This window comes from Eurosta solidaginis, chromosome 2 (genome assembly GCF_040869045.1).
Source record: "Eurosta solidaginis isolate ZX-2024a chromosome 2, ASM4086904v1, whole genome shotgun sequence".
Classification (NCBI taxonomy): domain Eukaryota; kingdom Metazoa; phylum Arthropoda; class Insecta; order Diptera; family Tephritidae; genus Eurosta; species Eurosta solidaginis.
Window position 1 is genome coordinate 53,673,682 of NC_090320.1, and position 24,840 is coordinate 53,698,521.

Genomic DNA, 24,840 nt, shown 5'->3' on the forward strand with positions numbered 1-24,840 from the left:
TCGCAATTTTTCGGTTTCGTTAAGCTGTGCTGCCACCTTTCTACTATTAAAACGCAATTTAAATGTCAACCATTTCGAGTCGTTAAAACTAAGTTAGTGAATAGTACAATCGATAAGGCAAGCGACAAAATCGTTAATTAAAATCTCGACAAATCGCATCGATATAAGTTAGTGAATTCCACTACAGATTTTGTTATCGGAATATTATATAAAGCGCCAAATACACGACACGAACATTTCCGCGAACATTCCGCAATCTTGTTCGCAGCTTTGGCCATACACCATACGAACTTTTGGCCGAACATTAGTTCTCTTTCAGACAGCGATGAATACGGACAACAATTGTGCTGCGATTAAAGTCGCATAATCATTATTATTTTTAATTCTATTACAATAATCTTTGCTTCTTACTTGCCACAATGATGGCAAAGATTTATACATTTCAATAAATTCACTCAGAATTTTTTTATTGTCCATTTTACTTTTCCGCGCACGTCTGTTCCGTTCAGAAATTACTACGATTATGAGCTATTTCGCCATACACGCACGAACAGTTCGCGCAAATGTTCGCCAAAAATTAAAATATTTTGATTTTTGGCGAACATTTGCGCGAACTGGCAAACACCACCATACAACACGACAGAAAATGTCGCAGAAACATGACATAACGGGAATGTTCGCGGAAATGTTCGTGTCGTGTATTTGGCGCTTTAGCCAGTACCAAACAGGTGTCGATAGTCGCCAATAGTTATCGAAAACGACGATGGCAATACCGAATTTAACACGTCGTCGTTCAGTGACGACGACGACAATGACAATAAGGGTGAGTATTTTTGCGCTTTCTGCGTTGGTGGCCTTCGGCCGCGCTTACAAAAAAATTATATTGATAAATTTTATTCTAAAGGATTTCCTTCTACAATGAAGCTTAACGATCATACTTCGAGCGATAATGCCATAATTGCTTATATGTTTGCGGATTATTTCAAATCTAGCTATTCGAATTCATCCGATTCGGTGCCGTCAGATTATACATCTAGTTTGTCCCCACTGAATTCAGCATTAGTTCCTTTTATTAATGCTGAGGATGTCCTTTGGCATCTGGAAAATCTGAAAATATCTTACATTGGTGGACCTGATCAAACTTGTGCACAATACCTATATCGACCCCTAGCTTGTTTATTTAATGCCTCCCTGAAGCAAGGGATGTTTCCTATGAAGTGGAAAGAGTCATTTATAATTCCTCTCCATAAGAGTGGCAGCAGATCTTGTGTCACAAATTACAGAGGAATAGCTAAACTCAATGCCATTCCCAAGCTGTTCGAAGCCATTGTCACAAAGCAACTGGCGTTCAGTCTATCTTCGGTTATTGACTTATCACAGCACGGATTTTGTAAGGGAAAGTCAACAGTGTCTAACCTTCTACAGTTCACGACCCTTGTATCCAATAGCTTTAAATCTAACTGCGAAATGGATGTTATTTAGACAAATTTTAGTAAGGCGTTTGATAAAGTATCCCATTCTCTGCTCTTACACAAACTCGACCGGTTAGGTTTTCCTCCTTTACTTCTCTCTTGGGTTTCTTCTTATTTAAATAAACGTAAACAAACAGTTATTTTTAACAACTGTTGGTCCAAATTCATCAATGTAACTTCTGGTGTTCCACAAGGTAGTCACCTTGGGCCTGTGTTATTTCTACTATTCATTAACGACCTATCAAGTGTTTTGAAGCACTGTAAGCCGTTGATGTATGCGGATGACGTGAAACTTATTATGCCTATCCGCTCACCAGAGGATAGAGCACTTCTTCAGTTGGATCTGAACAGCCTAGTTGTATGGTGTAATGCTAACCTCATGTCACTAAACCTTCCGAAGTGTAAGTTCATGTGTGTTTACACGAAATCCCTTTAATTCCCATGAGTTATGTGATTGGAGATTATGTTATTAAGCAAGTTACCAACTTCACTGACCTAGGTGTTACAATGGACCCTAAGCTTGACTTTAGGTTACATATAGAAACTTGCGTTAATAGGGCTAAAGGTACTTTGGCGTTCGTGAAAAGGTGGTCTAAGGAATTGAATGATCCGTACGTTACTAAAACTCTTTTTACATCATTGGTGAGGCCAATATTGGAATATGCTTCGATAATCTGAAACCCACGTTATCAAATTCACTGCGATAAACTGGAATCGGTCCAAAAACAGTTTTTGCTTTTTGCTTTGAAACAATTGCCTTGGGACACGTCAAGGAATCTTCCACCGCACTGCAGCCGGTTAAAACTATTACAGTTGCCTACATTACAGAGCCGTAGGGAGATGCTTAATGTCTTATTTATAGTAAATCTCTTAAGAGGGATGATAGCTAGCCCATTTCTGCTTAGCGAAATTAAGTTCAACGTGTCAGTCAGACCGTCTAGATATTTTCAACAACTGCATATAAGTCCATGCAGAACGAACTTTGAAATGCATGACCCAATTCGTGGTATTTGTCATGATTTCAATAATCACTGCAAAAATTTAGATACATGCCATCCGATTTTCAGGATTAAAAAGTATCTACTTACTACCTTAAATATGTAAGGTGTAACCCCCTATACCTCTGTGTGTCTTTGCATTTGAATGATTTAATACATAAGTATACAGTATATTTTTGTAATTATCATATATTTAAGTTGCCAAGCGTTTTGTTTGTTTTTTATACTATACTTTCTTTAGTCTGATTAATTGTTAATTGTTGAAATTGTTGAAAAACGACGACGATGTCGACGACGACAATGACAATAACGGTGACTATGTATTCCACCCCTGGCTTCGGAGGGACCCGGGTTAATTTTTCGGTTTTTCGTTAATATCTTTTGAACGAGTTAAATTTTTATTTTCCGCCGGATTATTGTTGTCGAGGTCAATACGCGTCTTTTGACACCTCTTTCGATATTGGAAGGGTATTAGCAGTCGACCCCCTATTCATTTCGCACTCAAAATATTACACATATGAAAATCAGGTACACACTCATGTAGAATTGATTTAAGGCAGAGCCGGCCACACAAATACTAAAACAATTGCATAAGTATGTGTAAAAATTGAGTGAAAACTCCCCACAGTGTGCTAAGGAAAATGTGGACTGTGAATTTTGAAATTAAAAAGGACTTTGGTTATTTGATTTCAAGCTAGTCCTGATTATATTTACTTATATTCGTATAACTAAGAGCGCAGAGGTCGAGCTAGTCAGATACAACTTTTTTATAAAAGAAGGTATGGTGTTTATTCAATGCAAAATTTACTTAAAAAAATTTACTTTTTCATTAAGAAAGAACTAAAAAACTATGTAAATGTAAAGATAGAAATATATACATATTTTCAAAACATAAAGTTATTCAATAAAAAAAATGTATGAAAATTAATAAAACTAAGTTGAACGTATAAAAATATATTGATATTAAATTGTCAATATTTATTAATAATTATATTAATATTTAAATTGTTAATATTAATATGTATGTTCAAACGACATTAATAATACTAACTAAAACGTATTAAAAGTCACTTTAACATTGCAGCATATTGTTTTTATTATGTGCCCAAAAAGTAGCATGGACTTTTCCTTTATCATTCACTGTTTATTTTAGTGAGACTGACAAGCGAAAGCAAACGATCGTGATCACACATCGTTAGTGTCGGTGTGAAAATACGAACTCAAATTGCACAATGTGCAACTTTTGGCCGGCTTTGATTTAAGGACTAGCGGGATCATACATAAGTACTCGTACACTGAAGTTGAGGAACTTATTATAGTTTGAAAAAAACTAAAAAACACGCTTTTAAATATTTAGTTTTAGTACCTACAATCCTCTTAGATATATGATGTTGATAGCACAGACAGAGTTACAAAAACGAAGTAAATGGAAGTGTGCTTGAATGTACATATGTATGCATGTATGTATGTATATATGTACGTATGTATGTATATATGTACGTATGTATGTATGTACGTATGTATGTATGTATGTATGTATGTATGTCGCCATGTCGCCATCTTGTATGGTTCCAATTTGCTCCAAGCAACATTTTCCTTCCCGTTCTTTAAAAAACCATCTCTCAATGAATGTATGATGAAATTCCCCCATAATAAAATAATTTTAAACAACTTTAAAACAAAAGCAGACCGACCACCTTTTTTGTTAAATGTATTGCGTTGTTAGGGTGATCAAAATCGGTGACTGTGTAAGCGTACTCTTAGGCTTGGATGTGGCAGCGCTTAAGTATCTGTTACATATGTACAATAGGGTGGTCCTTATAAAACAAATAAAACACTTCCCCGTCCTCCCTCAATCGGTAATGCCAACGTCCATTTGCGGTTGAAGTAGACAATTTTCAAGTGGTTGTTTTACACAGGAAAAAATTTTGTGAACATAGCGATTTTGCACAGATTTGACTTTGTGATACAACACCATTGGTGGACCGGCCAGCTTAATTTTTTATAAGCGCGCCCAAAAAAAGGCCGTCTACGCAGAAGTGTTCTGCGAAAAATACGGTAAAAGTATAGAACAGGGGGCCTACTCTGTATTGCGATGCGAAAGGCAGTGCGATGCGAAAGGTAATTGGAACTCTGTAGCGCTATCGCATCGCTAACAATGTCGCTTTTTTATTTTTCGCTAATTTTTTGCTTGAGTATGCATCACTGACCCAACTCAAAGAAAGAGAACAAAAGAAACAAGGCGATTACAATTTCGGCAAACGATTAATTTTTGTTGAACAAATTAAAAAAAGGATTCTGTAGCATTATGGAACGATTTAAATGAAGAAAGGATTGATTTAAATGAGGAAATCCTCCCAGTTCAGAAATTGAACTGGAAGAAGTGAACGTGATAAATACAGAAAACGTGGAAAATCATAGAATGGGAAATATTGCTAGTTGTATCAGAGAACAAATAAAAAATGACATGATTTCAAATAGAAATGCTTTATAAAAAAGTGTTTTCGATTTAATTGTTATTTATTTATGTATTTTAAGTCCACTAGGATTACAAATTGTTGCTCTTGTGTTTTTTTTTGTTTTTTGAGTTGTCCTATATATTTTTAAATGAATATAAAGATATCAATTTATAAAATCATCAATTAATACTTACATATTTGAACAATGCGAATGCCTATTACTTGTAGCAAGAAAAATGCGAAAATTAATGCTGTTTGACATTCGCTTTCGCTTTACAGAGTGCCGGCAATGCGAAAAGGGAGACAAATTGCGAATGGGCAAAATATGAATGCGAAAGTCAAAATATACATGCGAATGTCAAGATACAGAGTACCGATTTTGCGATTTCGCGTATTTTTTCTTTCGCATCGCAATACAGAGTAGACCCCCAGGGGTCGACTGCTTATACGCGTACAAAAATATCGAAAGTGGGGTTAAAAGACGCGTATTAAGCTGACGGGCAACCATGACGGAACGATACAAGGTGGCAGCATGGTGAAATACCTACAAACGTACATAAAAGTTCCATATACTTTGTTTTTGTAAATTCGATGGACAAATGTCAAAATCGTACTGCGACGAAAGTTGATGTATCAAATCAAATAAAAAAAAGTTTATAATCAGCTGACCCGTGCTGCCACCTTGTATCGTTACGCCATGCGGGCAACGCACAAAATTTACTTGATGGTTACCATAGCAACGTGTAGTTGTGTGCGTTTCGGGTGATTGTCGCTTGCCCGGCCACCACACAAGCAGAAAGCATCAAGCGCCATTTGTATTGAAAATTCATAGCGTGCCGACGTAAACATGTCATCGGATGAAGATTTTTTATTGCTTGCGAATTTTCATAAAAATTTTTCAACTTTCTTCTAAGAATTTTTTCGAGTATGCATTTTTGTAGCTTATTCAATCTTAATATAATAAGATGCTAATCTTAAGCCACTAAGAAAATTACCTGATTTTTGGCAATTTTTTTCCATCCGACCTTTGCATTCGTAGGTTTCAATAAACCGCAACGTAAATCTTTTTCTTCCGCGAAGTTGCTCATTGCACGTTCACACAAAACTAACACATTAATGCTTGTCAACGACGTCGGCCACGATCAAATAGACCAGCTGTTAAGTGAAAAAATCTACAAATTTTGATTTTCATCAACGCGACAAGAAATACGTGTGAGCACGACATCGCCCCATACGCACACAACTACACGTTGCTAGGTAACCATCAAGCAAATTTTGTGCGTTGCCCGGCAGCTTTAAGGTAAGGCCACATTAGGCTGCACTACGCAGCACTGCACTGCACTACAAAATATTCTTTGCATGTATTCTTATGAGGCAATTCACACCTAGCGTCAGCAGCACTGCGCGACCCGGCACAGCGCGGCAAATTTGATCAACTAGGCAAAAAAGCCGCGTTGGGAAGTGTCGCGCAGTGCTGCTGCCGCTAGGTGTGAATTGCCTCATAAGAATACATGCAAAGAATTTTGCACCATCTTTTTTCAATCTGGGCAAAAGAGTGTGGAACTCTCCTTCCTCATATCTTGAGTATGAGATGTCTTGGACCCATAGCCATGACCTTTTTCTTTTCCTTTCCTCTTCTTCGCACAAAAATGAAATAATTACAGCTTCAAAAACTGTGTCGTCCATTTTGCAAACAAAAATAAACACAAACTTTTGCCGCAATGTGTCGCTCATGTATAAATGTATGTAAGTTTACTTTTACGTAATAAAGCAAGATTCTAGAAATTACGCATATATTCATTCATATACATATATGTATATATATACATACAAAACACACACTGCTTGATAACAGTTCCAACACAAAAGTTGCTAATATTAATATTAAAAATTTCACAAACTTACGATAAGTAACTAAAACACGTCTGACTCGCACTGATAGCAAAAATACTGTACCTCACAGAAAAAATTATTAAAAACGGTTCCACATATACATACAGTTAGTGCAATACATTTGGATAAGCCCACATTTTCCACATGGACAATATGTGGAACATTTAGTTTTGTTCCACAAAGAGTTGCCACATTCAATTAGATACCTCAAGAACACCACTGTTGTTAAAGAGCCAGTTAAACTTCCTTTACCCTAGAAAGATAACGTACTTCTGAGAGACGTGTTCAAGTTTAAGGCCCCTAAAGATATAAAAAAAACTTATATTTTTTGTTTTTTTTTTTATCATTTATTTGATATATATTCACTTGTTTTAATTGTTTTTTAAAGAAAAATATGGTTTTTTTAATATATTAAAAATTAAGTTTGACTTGTCTTGGACTTGTCCTTAAAAAATCAGTCCTTTTCGAAGGACCTCAGTTTATAGCAAAAAAATTTAATTAAAATACATTTGTTTGTACTTCAATTGAATGAATTTACTGTTTTAAACTATACTTAAAATAATATTTGCTAAAATTACCATTTTAGGCAAAAATTATATATAAAATTTGTAGTCACGTAAAAGATAACGATACGTCTCTTAGACGTATTTTTAAAAAATAATCTTATATATTTCAGCAAACAAAATAGTTACTACTGAAAAACACCCCCCACTGACAAGCTGGTAATGGTAGCTGAGAAAACTGATAATGGGAATGTTCTCTCTTTACGATTGTGGGAGACTGAGAGCAAAATTAAAACGACGTACGTCTCACAGACGTAACGCCATAGTCTTAACCATACCCATATCCATAACCATCTCCATTGTGATTGATTATTGGTGCCATAACCTTAAACAGCTGACATTTTCATAAAATTAGGAAAACGCAAAAAATTACAAACATATTCCACAAACAATAAGTCTCTTAGTCAAAACGTATCCAAAACAATAAATAAAATATAGAAAAAGTTAATAAATTCACCAACTCAAATATTTTTAGGTTATGGATATGGCGAAAAACCAAAAACCAATTGGATGGCTGTGGTATGGTTATCGCATGGCACCAGTAATCGATTACAAATTGAATGTGGCAACTCTTTGTGGAACAAAAATAAATGTACCACATCAGTGTTACCAGGTGATGCAAAAAAAAGAAGCTAGATTGGCAAAAAAAAAAGGTTAGAAAAGGCTAAATTTAGAAAAAAAAGAAGCTAAAAAAAGATCAGAAATTTTTTGCTTAATTCATAAAATTTTTTTTATATTTTAGTTTACACATTTGTAAATAAAAACTTATAAACATAACTTCCTGTTTCAAAACATATCAGGCACATTTTCTTTGCCTAGCACATGGAATTACTTTAAATGATTGCATATGTGTATATACATAAAAAAATATTACAAACTAATTATTTATACAAAATATTCCCCGTCTGAAGAATCAGAAGAGCTTAAGTCTAGGTATAAAGTTTGGCTATTTACCATAGATATGAGATCATCGGTAATTTCAAAGTCGTTACAACATTTAGACAAGCGTTTTAACGAGCATCTAATATTAAGCAGCGCATTAAGCATTTTAATTTTTAGTTTGTTCCTTAATTTAGTTTTCAGAATTTTCATGCCACTAAAAACTCTTTCAACCTCCGCGTTACTGATTGGTAATACTAAAAACTAAATATGAATTCGACAAGTTCTAAAAAAGGAGGTTCTTTTAATGCATTTTTATGTAAATTCCATGGTGGAGTGTACATTTTTCCATTGTATAGTTATAAGTTTTCGCCACTGCAGCTCTATTAATGCTATTTGACTTGAAGAATAACTATACTTATCTTTTTCAAAGTAAGAAAATACATCTGGCTTTGACATTTTCAACGAATTTTCAGCAGAAAAAGAATTAATCTTTTGTAGAGAACTCATATTATTAGGCATTAGGTGTTCACAGGAACTATTGAAATTATTTTATTTTAGAAATTTTTAAAAATACATTCGGAGTAAAAAAGGCTAGAAAAAAGTCACGAAGCTAAACACAAAATTTCGAGACTAAAAGCAAAAAAAAAAGGCTAAATCTAGCCTCGAAAAGGCTAACCTGGCTACACTGTTCCACATATTGTCTTTAGCGGGAGTCATTGGAGCCGTATTATTGCGGCAGTTACCCACCGACGTGTGCCGTACGTACGGACGTTTGTCGTACGAAGCACGTTTGACCGAATTCTCAAGCCCGTAGGAATCAATGTGTGCGTCTGTGTACATGTACATAACATATTTGTGTGTGTATTGTTTACAACAAAGCACTGTTGCCATTGGTCAGTTTGCATGCATGCTTATGGAAACATCAACTTTTTCCAATTTAATTTTTGATATTGTAAAAGGCCGGAATAAATATTAAATAAGTATAAATAGATCACATATTTATAATCTGCACTTTTACATAATTATTTCGAATTATTTTCACAATTTTTCAAACTTTAATTAGGTGTTTTTGCATAAAAGTGCAAACGGTCAAAAATTAGCGCACAAAAGTTTACTAGGCAACTCTGTCTAGTGAGAGAGCGATCAGCTGACACGTTCTTACGGAAAAAATCAAAATTGTTTTGATTTCTACGTTCCGGGCTATGTACGTACGGGCGTTGCACGTCGGTGAGTTTTCGTTTACATTGCACACTCATAAGATAGGTCGTGTCAGCTGACACGTTTTTGATACGTACGTTCGTAACTGCCGCATAAAGCTGGAGACATTGGTGCTTTATCGGTAACCGTATCGGTAACCTTTTAACAGCTGATTCGACCAACCTTATGAGAATCAATGCAATCGATTATTGGTGCCGCTAAAGTCGTAACCGTATCGTAGCCAACCAATTGGGTTTTGGTTAACCGTCGTAACGATAAACAGCTGATTACGTTAGGGATACGGATACAGCGATACGACATACGGCACCAATGACTCCAGCTTAAGTACGGCACCAATGACTCCAGCTTAAGTGCCGCATATAGCTGGAGTCATTGGTGCCGTATGTCGTATCGCTGTATCCGTATCCCTAACGTAATCAGCTGTTTATCGTTACGACGGTAAACCAAAACCCAATTGGTTGGCTACGATACGGTTACGACCTTAGCGGCACCAATAATCGATTGCATTGATTCTCATAAGGTTGGTCGAATCAGCTGTTAAAAGGTTACCGATACGGTTACCGATAAAGCACCAATGTCTCCAGCTTATGTCGTATCGCTGTAGTCGTATCCCTAACGTAATCAGCTGTTTATCGTTACGACGGTAAACCAAAAACCAATTGGTTGGCCATAGTACAGGTCTACAAGTAGGATATATAGCAGCACGCACATACACAGCCACGCTCACCTGATAAAATGCTTGTTCTTGTTCGTTTTTTTTGTGGATGCTAATTGGCACTGTTGTACTTCTTAGGTCCAAGAAAAGTGTAGTAGCTGCTAAGGAAAACTGCGTAAAATTTTTATCGTAAAATTACAAAGAAATGCCCTTATTTACTTTCAAACGAGCACTTAATTACATCTCTCTATAAGATCCATATGTTTTGGACAATTTTAATTAACAAATTATGATACTTTATTACCGGGCACTATTCCTAAAACACGACCAAAACCGTCGGGGGAGGTATTAATAGACGCGTTTTTGCCTCACTTCCAAAATTCGAATACTTTCTCGCCTTTGGACTATTGATAACAGGACAAAACGCGTCTTTTCATTTCTCTTTCTACATTTTTCGACGGGTTATTGCAGTCAACCACGGTTTCAAACTGTTTTTCGCGGAGAACTTTTGAAAGGGTAGAAAAACTTAGCACCCGTGTTTGTATTCTTAATACTGGAATAACTACGCGTCCTCAGATATCCCAATTCAAGACTTTTGTATAATTGTCTGTAGGACCCTTATAGGTGCACTACATTTTCATACTAAATTCGTTCAAAAAATTTACCATCACAGCAACCCATATCTGATATTCCGCTTCTTTTTTGTTTCCCTGCGTCGCTTCCAACGACAGCAACCCCGGTAATTTTGACACTTCGTTCAGTGTCAAACGCATGTTCCACGAAGGTTCCACTGAGTTCCACAATAGTTTGACACTGACCGAAGTGTCAAACTGCAATGTGTTAGAAAAGGAAAGGAATTGCTTCCTTCTCATACATATCATACTTGTAAACCTGTACCATGATTCAATTACTAGAGGTTTGTTCTCCAATGATGACAGATCTTTGACACTCCCAAATTGAAAAATCTGGACGGGTTGCTTTTACGTAGTAAGGAAAACGGGGAATAATTCAATCTCCTTTAGTGAAAATTGTAGTAGAAACGTATCTTTGGTAGTATATTAGTTTTTGGGGAAATAATTAATTTTCTACTAAATATTTCATGAATTGATAAAGTTATGTTGGATTGGTCATTCTTTAAGAAATTGTTTGGAGAATGCCTTACGTTAGAATTTTATTCAAAAAATGCACTATTTCAAAATTTGTTTCAAAAACTTCCTATATGAGCATAAGTTCAATGCATTTTGTCATAAGAGGGAGTTAATGAAAAGCATTCTGAGATAAGACGTTCTTCAATCTAACTCTAATACAGGACGGTTTTGTGAAAAATCCTGAATTGCGCTACTCAGCAGCCGCAATGAACTGACAAAAACAAAAATAAAAGAAAATGGCTTATTGTCTTAGAACTTTATATTCCTACCTTGACTTTGACAGAAGAGTTAAGCTTTTGTGCGGTCCTGCTACACAGCGAGTCTTCACCTTTTTATTTTGAAATTTCGGAAAGCTCTTTTCCGTTAAGTATTCGTGGAAGCGTTCCGGATAAACCGTTAATTTAGAATATTCGGAATACGTTCATTTGATACTACTTCACGAGATCCGAATATATCAAATAAGTATATACAAAATATTCCAAATATAAACCGATTCCTCAAATTCTTAAATGGATACAAATGTTCCGAACATACGGAATTAATAGAACAGAAGGTCGACTTTTAATACGCACCCAAATATATCGAGAGGTGTCAAAATATGCGTATCGACCTCGATAACAACAATTCGGAAGGCGGAAATAAAAATTTTAGCTCGTTCAAAAGATATTGACGAAAAATTACCCCGGGTTGCGTTGGCGGCCTTCAGCCGAGCTTATAAAAAATTACCCTGGCCGGTCCACCAATGAGGTGGGATCAAAATTAAATGCGTGCAAAACCCCTTTGTACACAGTATCTTTTTCAGTGCACAAAAACATTACAAAAATCACATGAAAATGGCAACTTCAAATGCAAATATCTCCGGACAGAGATACAGTTTTGCTTTTCCGCCTTCGGATTATTGTTGTCGAGGTCACCTCTCTCGATATTTTTGGACGCGTATAAGCAGTAGACTCCTGTTCTAGACTTTTACCTGAATAAGTTAACATGCCCAATGAGTACATTTCGTTATGGCATCACCATTATTTACTAATGACATTTTTACGTGAATCAATTTAATAGTCGAGGTTTTGACGTTGAACGATGAATTTTGAATTGGTTTAGGTTTCGTATATTCATAGGTTTACGTAAGTGCACGATTTCTTGGTGTCCCCACTTTTCATAAAATTAGCTATGTTCAATGTTCAGCCATACTAATGGATCGAGGCATAGTTAATAAATTCACTATAAAATAAAAAAAAATGTTCTAAAGAATTATGCAGTTCAGTACTTATCCGGTATTTGTAAACTGATTGCTTCCCATTTCTACTACTAATATTTTTCGAAAATTCGCAAAGAAACAACACAGTTAACGGATGTTAATTCGATTTGGGAGCAAAATGGCCGCAATTGTCAAAAAATTTGTCTGCCGAGCAAACCTCTTGTGATTGAATCATGAACCTGTACTATGTTGGTTGGCTACGATACGGTTACGACCTTAGCGGCACCAATAACCAATTGCATTGATTCCCATAAGGTTGGTCGAATCAGCTGTTATAAGGTTACCGATAAAGCACCAATGTCTGCAGCTTTTAGCCGGGATATTGTCATTCTCACTTCTTGAGTCGGGTGCCGCATACGGATTAAGCACACTGTACACGTCAGTTATCAGGTCTCCATTATCATTCCTGTAGGAATCTCCCCCTGTCTTGTCAGTCATCCGCCGAGTTTTTTAGTTCTAAAGCTCCTCGCACTCACCCCCAATTTCTCTGTCTTCCGGTACTTCTATCTATAGATGGAAAAAGATTTCAATATGTCCTATCTTCGGAGCTGGGAACAAAAATTATATGCCTATCACCAAACACAGTATGCTCGAAGCATTTTGAAAAAAATCATAAAGGAGAAACTTACTTTTGTCATGTTGTTGTAGCGATAAGGACACTCCCCGAAGACCTTTTCGATGTAACCCAGCGGGTCAGGGGGTTAGAATATACCCGCGGTAGGTATGCCTGTCGTAAGAGGCGACTAAAATACCGGATTGGCCTGAAGGTTTAATGTGGCCATATAAATCGTTCCCGAGATGGTCGGGCCAGCACCTTAATGATGCTGTGCTACCGGAGCGTACCGGATCTGTAAACGGCAAAGGACCATCACATCGATCACTCCCTAAACCTTCGGGGAGCAACCGTATCGCTACAACAACAACAACAACAACAACCTTTTCGATGTTGATGGTACTTTGCCGGATGCAGATCCGGTACCAAGCCCGACCATCTCGGGAACGATTTGTTATGACCACATGCGACCTTCTAGGCCATACCGCCCTCCCACACCCTAGATCTATCAGGAGTCCGGGGTCGTCAGAGCCTCGGCTGTTAATAAAATAGGATTTATATAGTCGACTCAAAAACAAAGCGGTCGACTGCTAAGAATAATAAATTCAATTACAAGAAAAGAACGTACATAAGCTTACAAGCCAAGAATTAAAGTAAATTATATATAATTATACGCATTACAATTTCAATTATAATATACAGAAAGTAACATTGTTATTTAAGAACTTATATAAGTGTGGCCAGAGGGGGGCCATCATGAGGAGCTCAGAAGGGAGCTTACGCGAGGTGCTCAGGAAGGAGCTCGGTGCCCATAAGGGGGCTGATGCGACGTGCTCATAAAGGAGCCGGATGCCCAGTAGGCGGAACACGCTAACTGCACGCAACGAGGTTAATAGGCAATTATTTATTTGTTTCGTGTAAATATCAGGCCAAACACAAGAGTATGGCAGTATGTAAAGCAGCAAATGATTTCGAAGATAATACAGTTGTACAAGTCATTATATCTCGTGAGCACCAAATCCGCATAGGATTATATCTGGCAAAGTTTTGTCGACAAAGAGGTAAATGAAAAGGCACAAAGTGTCTAGAAGTCCTAGTAGGAACAGCAAAATTTAGTCTTCTGGCGAGATCAGGGGAGTCAATCTCACCGATAATCAGCTTATGAATGAACATTACACCAAGTAATATTCGACGAGTTTCAAGAGCTTGCAAATTAATTAAAAGAAGTCTATTCCTATATGGTGGAAGATGAAGATTTGAATCCCAGTTGAGACTTCGTAGTGCAAAAATTAAAAACTGTTTCTGTACTGACTCAATCCGATTTATATGGTTTTGATAGGTTGAAGACGAGACACTTGAACAGTACTCGAGAATATCACCTACCAACGAGGTATGAAGTATTTTGGTGAAATAAGGGTCATCAAACTCTCTAGCCCATCGTTTTATAAATCCTAGTACACCAGTTGCTTTGTTTATAGTAGTCGAGATATGTAAGATAAAACTTAATCCATAATGTATGTATGTATGTATGTATGTATTTATTTGAAATTATTTAACAGTGCTAGTCATGAATAGCATGAGCTATAAAAATTGAACATTTATAATAATAAATTAGATTAATCAAATTAAATTAAATATAACGGACAATAGTGAAATATTTATGTATGTAAATGTAAATCTTAAAACTAAAGAAAAGTAGTTAATAAATATTAAAAGACAGCAGTAGTGATGACAACCTTTGGCTGGTTATAGATTGAATAGTATTTAACAAATAAAGAAAGAAGACACAGAGAAAGGAAAAGGACTTAGAAATGAACATTTTAACAACAACAATTTGAGATCCAGTTTAAGAGTCGTTAAAAAATGATGTTAGCTCTTTTCTGAAGTGCAGAGCACTACTTAAGAGTCGAAGACTGGTAGGTAGCGAGTTCCAAAGACGTATTGCAGTAACAAAGAATTGGCGCTCAGAGGTTAGCGAGCGGTATCTGATGTGCTTAAGAAGAAGCACCGATCTTGATGATTGCAGAAAAATAAGCTTACGATATAGATTGTCAGGTTCCTTCGTGTGTATCAATTTATGGAGGAAGGACAGTGTTTTGACTTTTAAAAGATTTTCGAAAGAAATGTTTAGCAACCTTTCAGCATGTTGAGATATGTGGTCAAATCTTTTCAACCCATAAACATATCTAGCAGTGTTGTTGTAAACAACATTTAGTTTGTTCTTGCACAGATAGTCACAGTTTGAGTAAATCACACAACCATGGAGTAGCGTAGGTATTAAGTACGCTTTAGCCAGAAGTAGTCTTATGTGCAAAGGCGTGAAATACTGTGTTAACCATAGTGTGCGAAGCATTCCATACACTTTCCCAACCGTTCTAAAAATATGCTCTTTCCATGTCAATGTTTTGTTAAAAATTACACCTAAGTTTTTCGCCGTATGTACGTATTCTATAACGGAATTGTCGAACACTACATTCTCTAAATCATTAGTGGGAAAAGACCTTCTATGAATAACAATACATTTTGACTTATTCGGGTTTATACATAAGCATTCATAGCAGCCCATGAAAATATTTGATTCAAATCGTGGTTTAAGTTACTTATGCACAAGCTAGTTTGATCACGAGGACAACACGTAAATAACTGCACATCATCAGCGTAGATATGAACATTACAATACCTAAGGACATCGGGTAAGTCATTGATGTACAGAACAAATAACAGAGGACCCAGGATAGAGCCTTGAGGGACGCCTCTTAAGACATGAAGGAAGTCAGACTTTTCACCATCTATACATACTGCTTGAGTCCTATCGCCAAGATATGATCTTATAATTAGGGACGTAAATTCGAGCAAGTTGGTTGGGTTTGATCTCCGACGCACAAAACCGTGCTGACAAGGTGATATTAAAGAACTACACAGATGCTGAAGTTAGCAAGTAATAATCTGTTCAAAAGATTTATAAATAGCTGAGAGTTTACTATGCCCCTGTAGTTCTGTAGGGTTGGAGAACCTATACATTGCGCTGGCAACCTCTTAAAAGGCATACCTACCGCCGCAGGTATAATCTAACCCCGTAACCCGCTTCTACTTTTGTCAATAAAAGACCTATTGAGCCGAGCCAACATGGGTTTGTGGGTGGCGGCTCCAGTTAAATTTGACTAGAGTTTAACCTTGCCACTTTGCTCGATAGTATAAAATTTTGCTGCTCATCTCAGCTTAAGCGGCCGAAGTGGCAGGGTTGAACTCTTAGTCAACTTTAACTGGAGTTTAAACTCGCACTGAAAAACCCGGCCTTAGGTGTTTATTGTCTTTGTCACTAATTTTTGTTTCGTTAATCAACGGAAATGCTGGGATTCAAGGGGTTGTGTAGCGCAATATAAAGCTTCTCCAACCCAATTGTCAACCTCACCTTCGAGCGGCAAATCTCGTTTCACTAACAGACGAGGCTCTGGCGACCCCAAGCTCCTCATGGAACTTGGGGGTGGGGAGGGAGGGATGGCCTGAAGGTTTAATGTGGCCATATAAATCGTTCCCGAGATGGTCGGGCCAGCACCTTAATGGTGCTGCGTTACCGGAGCGTATCGGATCTGTATCCGACAAAGGACCATCACATCGATAACACTCCCCAAAGCCTTCGGGGAGTAACCTAATCGCTACAACAACAACAACTGAAATGCTGTCAATATACAGGGCTGTGAATCATCTAGGGTCTATACCAAAGGATGGTAAACGGTTGTTTATTTTCTCAGACAGCCAGGCCGCTTTAAAGGCCCTGGACTCATTCGTCGACAACGCAAAGTTGGTCACTGAATGCCGCAGATCTCTAAACGAGATGGCTCAGCACTGCAGTATCAGCCTTATATGGGTACCTGGGCACAGGGATATTGAAGGTAACTGCAAAGCAGACGAGTTGGCCAGAAGAGGCACCACCGCCCTTATCCTTCCGGGAAATGATTCGGTAGGTCTACACATGGCCATTTTAAGGCTTCGTGTGAACACAAGCACTATATATAAGAAATGCAAATGGACGATGGTCAGCTATATCACAGTGTGAGACATCCAGGCTAACCTGGCCCTCATATGACAAGGGGCGCACAAGAGTGCTTCTGATTTTAAACAAATCAGTTCTATCGTCCCTGATAAGGGTTCTAACAGGGCATTGTTTAATATGCACGCATGGTACTAGAATGGGGGTAATGACCTTCGACTATTGTCGCAGCTGCAGATGTACAGAAAAGGAGGAGAGTGTCCAGCACCTTCGCTGTCAGTGTCCAGCGCTTAGTAGGCGTAGGTTGGCCATCCTTGGTAAACCTTTTCTACGTGACCTTGCTGAGGTCTCTAGTTATGAAGTCAAGGCTCTAGAAAAATATATAAATTCCACGAAGTGGTTCGACCCGCTTTAGGCAGGTAGGCGTCCTCTTTGAGACCGTATAGGTTATTACAATGGGCCCATTGCCTGCCAATATCCAACCACTTAAAACCAGGAGTTGCACATCTGCTGTTTGTCTCTGATCGCACCACTGACTCTTTGGATTGTTTAATTGTTTATCTTATTTCATATTATTTACGTTTATAAGTTGTTTATATAGTTTTAAGATCTTTGTATCTAGCCTGTAATATTATTTTTACCATACTAGGTTTTCTGCGGAGGTACATTTTGCAGACTCTGAGGATGCTGAGTTTCTTTTTGTGAGGGTAAAATTGTCCTCAACTTACAAATATCTTATTGCAAGTTATATTCCTCCACATTCTGATATTTCTTTATATTTAAAGCATTCCTCATTCTTGAAATATGTATTCAGTACTGCCAGGGCCTGCGATTCTGTCATTGTACTTGGCAATTTAAACTGTCATGTGTGACGTGGTCTTATAGATGGAATACTTGTCCCTAATTCTTCTCGCGTTATCTTCTACGATTTCCTGAACAACTTATCTGATGCTGGACTTTTTCAAGTGAACAACATTCAGAATAAATTTGGTAAATGCTTGGATTTAATTCTTGCAGACGATACATCACATTGTTTTGTAAATCGATGCGATCCCATTGCCCTGCCTGAGGATGTATATCATCCAGCTCTTTATGGAATCTCACAATCTATCTGAGCTTACCTCCAATGTAGTGCGAAAGAGCTTTCACCGATTTCTGTTTAGAAAAGCTAACTCGTCTAAATTAATACTGGAAGTGTCGAAAATGAATTGGCCTAAATACGGTGGGGACATTGATGAGAGTATATCTCATTTTAATAATGTATCATACTGAATAAATTAAACTAATTAAAAAAAATGTATCTGAATAGTCGGCAATTGAGTTGGTAAATACCTTCCCTGGCTCGAGTGTGGTTAAACCCGTTAACAATATACTTTATACAACCCTTGCAAAAGAGGAAAGTCGACTACCAAGGAACAAACAAGTCACTCTGGCCCAACTTCGTTTTGGATATTCTAACAGGTTAAACTCTTGTCCAGAATCAAAAACGACTTGCGTCTGGAATGGACTGCATGCGATCTGTTCCCACATGACAATTCAATTCTAATATGAAACTTACGCCTATCACTTCCTTGTACTGAGTAATTTGATGAAAATTGTTGAGTGACACCTATTGAATGTGGCGACGCACTGTTAACACAATAACCGAAGATGAGTTCAAAGTACAAATTAAAAAATGCATACATATGAATATATACAAACGTGAGGAGCCACTCCCAAGTATTACACGTTACTCCACCAAGGTGAAACAGTTTCGACATCACACTACGCCGATATATACAAATGAATTATGTAATTTAATTAAGCACTGTGTTAATGGTATGTTGAGTGTTTTAATAATTTGCTAAAAGCCCAAATGGTTCGACCTACGAGTGTGTGTAAATCTATATGTACAACTTGTAAGAAATTTTTCCTTCACCAACTACCTATAAGCTGCAATGTCTGCGCAAGTCAAATATTCATAAAACCCTTCCGCATTTAAAACTACTGCGATTATATCTCTCTTATGAGATACTAACTCACCCGAACATCACTAGGCAACATAATTAATAAAAAGCTACATATAAATATGTACGTTAAAAATTAAAATAAAATTTGTACTACAGAAAAAGTGTAAGTAAAATGTGAACAAATTCTATCGACTTTCCATTAAAAAAACAAAGAAAATTTTCAGACAATGGTGACGGAAAACTATCGATGACACATTCCATGTTATCGGAGAGATGGCATAGTGGGCTAACATGATGTTCACGCGGGGCATAATTTGCCTTTTTCTTTTTTCTACACCTTTTCTAGTTTAAGTTCAGAAATTTACAATTCAAGTTCAGAAAATTGCAATTCAAGTTCAGAAATTTACAATTCAAGTTCAGAAATTTACCATTCAAGTTCAGATTTTCCAATTCAAGTTCAGAAAATTACAATTCAGGTTCAGAAATTTCAATTCAAATTCAGAAAACTACAATTCAAGTTCAGAAAATTACAATTCAAGTTCAGAAAATTACAATTCAAGTTCAGAAAGTTACATTTCAAGTTCAGAAAATTACAGTTCGAATTCAGAAATTTATAAGTAGGGTGTTAATTTTCAAAAGTTATTTTAATTAATTTTATACTTATATGTTACTTACGGAAGTGTCGATGCTTCGTTTACCATGTTGCCAAAATGCTGGCTTGGGTATAGCGTACCCCAAGTTTTATTCAAGGTGTGTACATCCTGAACCTTGAAATCAAATAGAGGATAATTCTTTCGAACAAGTGCATGATGACGCTACGGCCAAAAAAGTACTTCAGTCGAAACAGCAGTTTGGAAGCAGTGGCAGGGAGAGACCTCCACAGAGTTGCGAATGTGGAGGAAGACTTGACCTCTCATGGTGCTCCCAATCGCCGTCAGTTACCGCGAAACAGGGAAAGCTGGTGGGATTTGTTACGAAATTGCCAAAATCGCGATTAAGTGCTAATTCATGATGAATGATGATGATGGCGGATAAGTTGAGATATTTTGACATATGGCGCCAATATCTATGCAGACAGTACCTATACATTACTTCCGGGAGTGTGGACGCTGCGTTGACTGTTTAAATGGTCATATCTGCGTCATCACTGCTGTCATACTCAGTGCAGGTCAATGGTTGTGACGCTAAGAATATAGCTGGATGTCATTGCAATTGCTTCTTATGAGCGAGAGTTTTTTTTTCGCTATCTCGCAAAATTGATTTAAACGAGTTAAGATGTCCAATGCTTTCTTAACACATAGATACCATCTTACATACATTTTTTTCCATTGGATGAAAAAAAAAACACCCCACAAATTTTCTGAACTTGAATTGCAATTTTCTGAATTTAAATTGTAATTTTCTGAACTTGAATTGGAAATTTCTGAACTTAAATTGGAATTTCTGAACTTGAATTGTAATTTTCTGAATTTGGATTGTAAATTTCTGAATTTAAATTGGAATTTCCGAACTTGTAATTTTCTGAACTTTAATTGAAAATTCTGAACTTGAATTGTAAATTTCTGAACTTGAATTGTAAATTTACGAATTTAAATTGGGAATTCTGAACTTGAATTATAATATTCTGAACTTAAACTGGAAAAGGTGTAGTGATAAGAGACGTCACTCGTTACTTTGTATAATGTTTTCGATATGGTAGTCGTAGGTTTTTTTGGCGATATGTGCATAAATGTCTTCTATATATTTTCGTGGGGTATTTGTGTTTATTTTTCCCGACTGTATTTAATTAATTTATTTAATTCTCTTTCCAAAAATCACATTTGCATAAGGTGCCTACACGGCATGGATAAATGCGAGACAATTGAAAATGTCCCTATTGGAAAAGATTAGGCATCAATTTTTTTAATTTCCCTCTTAGCAGACTGGTGGCTCTTATTATACTCAGCGTGCTTTGCACACAGAGTATATTAACTTTGATTGGATAACGGTTGGTGTACAGGTATAAAGGAATCGAGATAGATATAGACTTCCATATATCAAAATCATCAGTATCGAAAAAAAATTTGATTGAGCCATATCCGTCCGTCTGTCCGTTAACACGATAACTTGAGTAAATATTGAGATATCTTCACCAAATTTGGTACCGAGTATTTTTATATATATAACATTTTGGAAAACACCTGATTATTTGGTAATTAATACACCTAGAATGTTGAAATTTGACGTGTGGACTGATATTGAGACACTTGATAAAAATTTTATTATAACTTTAAAATGGGCGTGGCACAGCCCACTTGTAATAAAATCAATTTTACAAAATTATTAACCATAAATCAAAAATGGTTAAACCTATCGTAACAAAATGCGGCAGAGGTTTCTTTGCTTTGAAAATTAATGAAATCGGTTAAGGACCACGCCCACTTTTATATAAAAGATTTTTAAAAGGGTCGTGGACGAATAAAATAAGCTATATCTTTGCAAAAAATAGTTTTATATCAATGGTATTTCATTTCCCAAATGGATTTATAACAATAATTAGGAAAAACTTCAAATAGAAAAAAATGGGCGTGGCACCGCCCTTTTACGACTAAGCAATTTTCAATCTATAGCAGGAAATATTTCTAGAAAAATGGAAGAGATCGGTTAAAGACCACGCCCACTTTTATGTAAAAGATTTTTAAAAGGGTCGTAGACAAAAATAATAAGCTATAACTTAGCAAAAAATAGTTTTGAATCAATGATATTTCACTTATCAAGTTTTACTGTAAGAGGATATGGGGAGACATTTTTCTTTTAAACGGGTGGTGCCACGTGTTATGTAGAAAAGTAATTTATCTGAAATGAAATGTACAATTGAAGCTCACGCTGAGTATATAATGTTCGGTTACACCCGAACTTAGACACCTTTACTTGTTATATTTATCCTCTTTGGATAAGGGCCCTCTCCGGAATTTTTTAGATGTATATGGTCCCATCGTGAGACGAATTGGGGGAATATTTTTAATAGTGTGCCACAACTTTCCTTTTTTTTGTTTGAGGGGGTTCCTAAAAATCAAAAAATTATCATCAAAGCTTTTAAATTCCGAAATTTGTCAGGGTGTGGGTGTTCCCAGCGTTGGGCTTTGCGCGCACCTTGTCCGACTCGAGTGTGGCAGCAGGGAGCAAAGGGACTAAAGACGGAGCTTCCTAAGGTCCGAACTGAAAAAGAAAGAAAAAACTAATCATATTGGACATATAAACGTAAAAACGGGCAAAACACTTATATAAGTGCACATTTTTTTTATGTTGGGTACACAAAACCATCAAAATCACAACAACCACATGAAAATTGTCAACTTCCACTGCAAATATTTATTCGGTAATTGTTTACTTTAGCTCACAACTGCTAAAACTCGTCCAAAAATATCAGGAGAGGTGTCAAAAGACGAGCTTTGCACCCAGGATCACGAATCCGTTTATTCGTTTCGGAGATATTTGCAAACAAAATTGAAAATTTTCATGTGGTTGTTGTTGTTTTGATGATGCTGTAGTAACCACAAGAAAAACTTTGGGTAAAAGTGTTTTGCGCGGATATAGTTTTGGTCTCCAAACCGGTGTTGGACCCATAAGCGCGGCCGAAGGCGCTCCGGGCCATTTTTCTTTTTTTTGGAAATGACTTTTGATAGAAATAAAATTTTGAATTTCCGCTCTCGGATTCGTGGTCCTGGGATCAAAACGCGTCTTTTGACACCTCCCGATATTTTTGGTCGGGTTTTAGCAGTTGTGAGCTAAAGTAAACAATTACCATTTATTCTTAATTATTACCATTTCTGAGGCTTTTGGTCTTCGTTGGACGCCTCTCGTGACATTTTTAGACACTAGTAGCAGTCAACCGCTGCTCCATACCTCCATGTCTTTTGTATTTTTCGTTTCCTACGCTAAGGGACCATATGGATGAAGTGGCTTCTTCCAAGCCACCCCAGATGCACAACGTAGTGCCTATAAACCGCACTGAAGAGCTCGCTGCACTCGTGCATAATTTATTTCATTTAAGTATACTAAAAATTTAATTGTTTTCGCTGACTTTAATTTGCACACAGATCAAAATATAAACAAACGATTTAGAGTGGTGAGAATGAGGAGGGAGATGAATATGTAGTGGAAATGGTTGCGGTTAATTCGGAAGGATGACAAGACAAAACGGTATAGGAAAACGGTGCCAGAGATCGATTTCAACGTTATAAAAGGGGGCTACTGTAGGACATGCAAAATTAATGTATTATGGAGAAGCAGTCAAAGCGGTAATGTGCGGTCGTTTAAAGTAGTGGCGGAAAAAGTAAAAAAAAACTTAAGCGAAATCGGTAAACAAAATTATAGAAGTGAATTTCCTGTGCGCGCAAGGTCCAAAAGGACAAGTTAAAGTCGTGATTTTTTTTTGTTAACGAAGTGTTGGCCAAAAGGCCCAAAATTTCGAAAACTCCGCTGAATCTGGGCAATAACAGTAATGCTAAAAACTTCAAATTTCTACAACAAGTATCTGTGGTAATAACGGTAATGCAGCGGTGAGTCAAGAGACGATCTTTTGTGAGTGTGGAACTAGGAAGTAGAGACACATCGAAGGAACACCTGATCCTTTTTTTATATGCAACACATCCAACCACTTATCTTTGTAATCTTCCTTGATGGCGCAAAGGGGCGGATTCACCTTCTAACAGGTGTACGTGACAATTATTAATTAATATGTGGTTTCTTTCTAGATAAACGGCGTACGAGTACTTACTGGAGACGTCTTCCCCGCCGGCTTGACCCTCATCGACGGTGTGGCATTCACGCAAGTAGTGAAATATCTTTCTAAAAGATAATTATATTTTGTATTATTTCCAGGTCACCAAGCCGCAATTTAGAATTAAGTTATTTAGTATAAAAATGCCTGTAGCTTTACGTTATTTAACCTTAAGTTATTTAGTTCTAGGTGAACTAGTATTAAATTAATTAGTATTAAGTTATTGAGCATTAGGTTCTTTAGTGCTAGGTTCCTTGGCGTTCAGTTCTTTAGGATGCGGTTATTGTTTAAGGTCCTTTGCGTGCCAGGCCCCTAAACTCTTCCCTCCCAATGACTCTAATAGGTACATATTATTCCCTAGCGCCTTAGTAACTCGACACTTAGTGAACTTGCGACAAAATTTAGCGTTTACGTTTTGTTTAAAGTCGCTAAGTACAAAGTCCCGTTTGTAAATTTCGTGACCGGGCTTAAATTGTACTTCGCGGGTCCTTTTCTTGTAACGCGCGACGTATGGCGAGACTCCTGTCGCAGAGTGCACTGCACTCCGAAGAGAACACTCGATCTCGGTTAGGTATAAGTCCCATTCTCTATGGTCATTTTCTAGATATGATCTGATGGCAGCTAAAACAGACTGGTTCGCCCTTCTAGCAGCATTCGACTGCGGTGAATAAAAGGCTATTTTTAGGTGTCTAGCCCCGTAGGTTTCTAATAGTTCCGAGAACTGTTTGGATACAAATTGTTTACCGTTACCGGAATGTACTATTTCCGGAACACCAAACTTATGAAATATTTCTTCGGTTAAGAACTTAACCACATTACTCGCGGTAGCTTCGCGCATTGCCTTCAAAAAAATAAACTTTGAAAAATGGTCGATAACGATAAAAATAAAACAGTTTTCCGCGTTTCGACCTCGGATATTTGCCAAAAAAAGTCAATGGACAATTTCTGAAATGGGCGGACTGTTACCACCTCTTTTCCGATCCCTGGCTTTAAAATTGCATTACACTGTTTTATTTCCTTGCAGGTTTGACATTTTCGC

General features: G+C 37.0%; 1 protein-coding gene across 5 annotated transcripts in view; it reads right to left on the minus strand.

Annotated features, from left to right (window-relative positions):
* The window catches only part of LOC137239736 (uncharacterized), a 169,812-nt gene that overhangs the window by 131,875 nt on the left and 13,097 nt on the right, over nucleotides 1–24,840 (minus strand). Inside the window, exon 1 of one of the 5 annotated variants that reach the window (XM_067765357.1) lies at nucleotides 19,113–19,247. The exons of 3 other annotated variants lie outside the window; for them this stretch is intronic. In XM_067765357.1, the coding sequence (XP_067621458.1) occupies nucleotides 19,113–19,133 (21 nt within the window). In that variant the 5' untranslated portion in view covers nucleotides 19,134–19,247. Of the gene's footprint in view, nucleotides 1–6,834; nucleotides 9,624–19,112; nucleotides 19,248–24,840 lie in introns of those variants that run through there. One more of the 5 variants, XM_067765358.1, reaches the window with a different exon arrangement.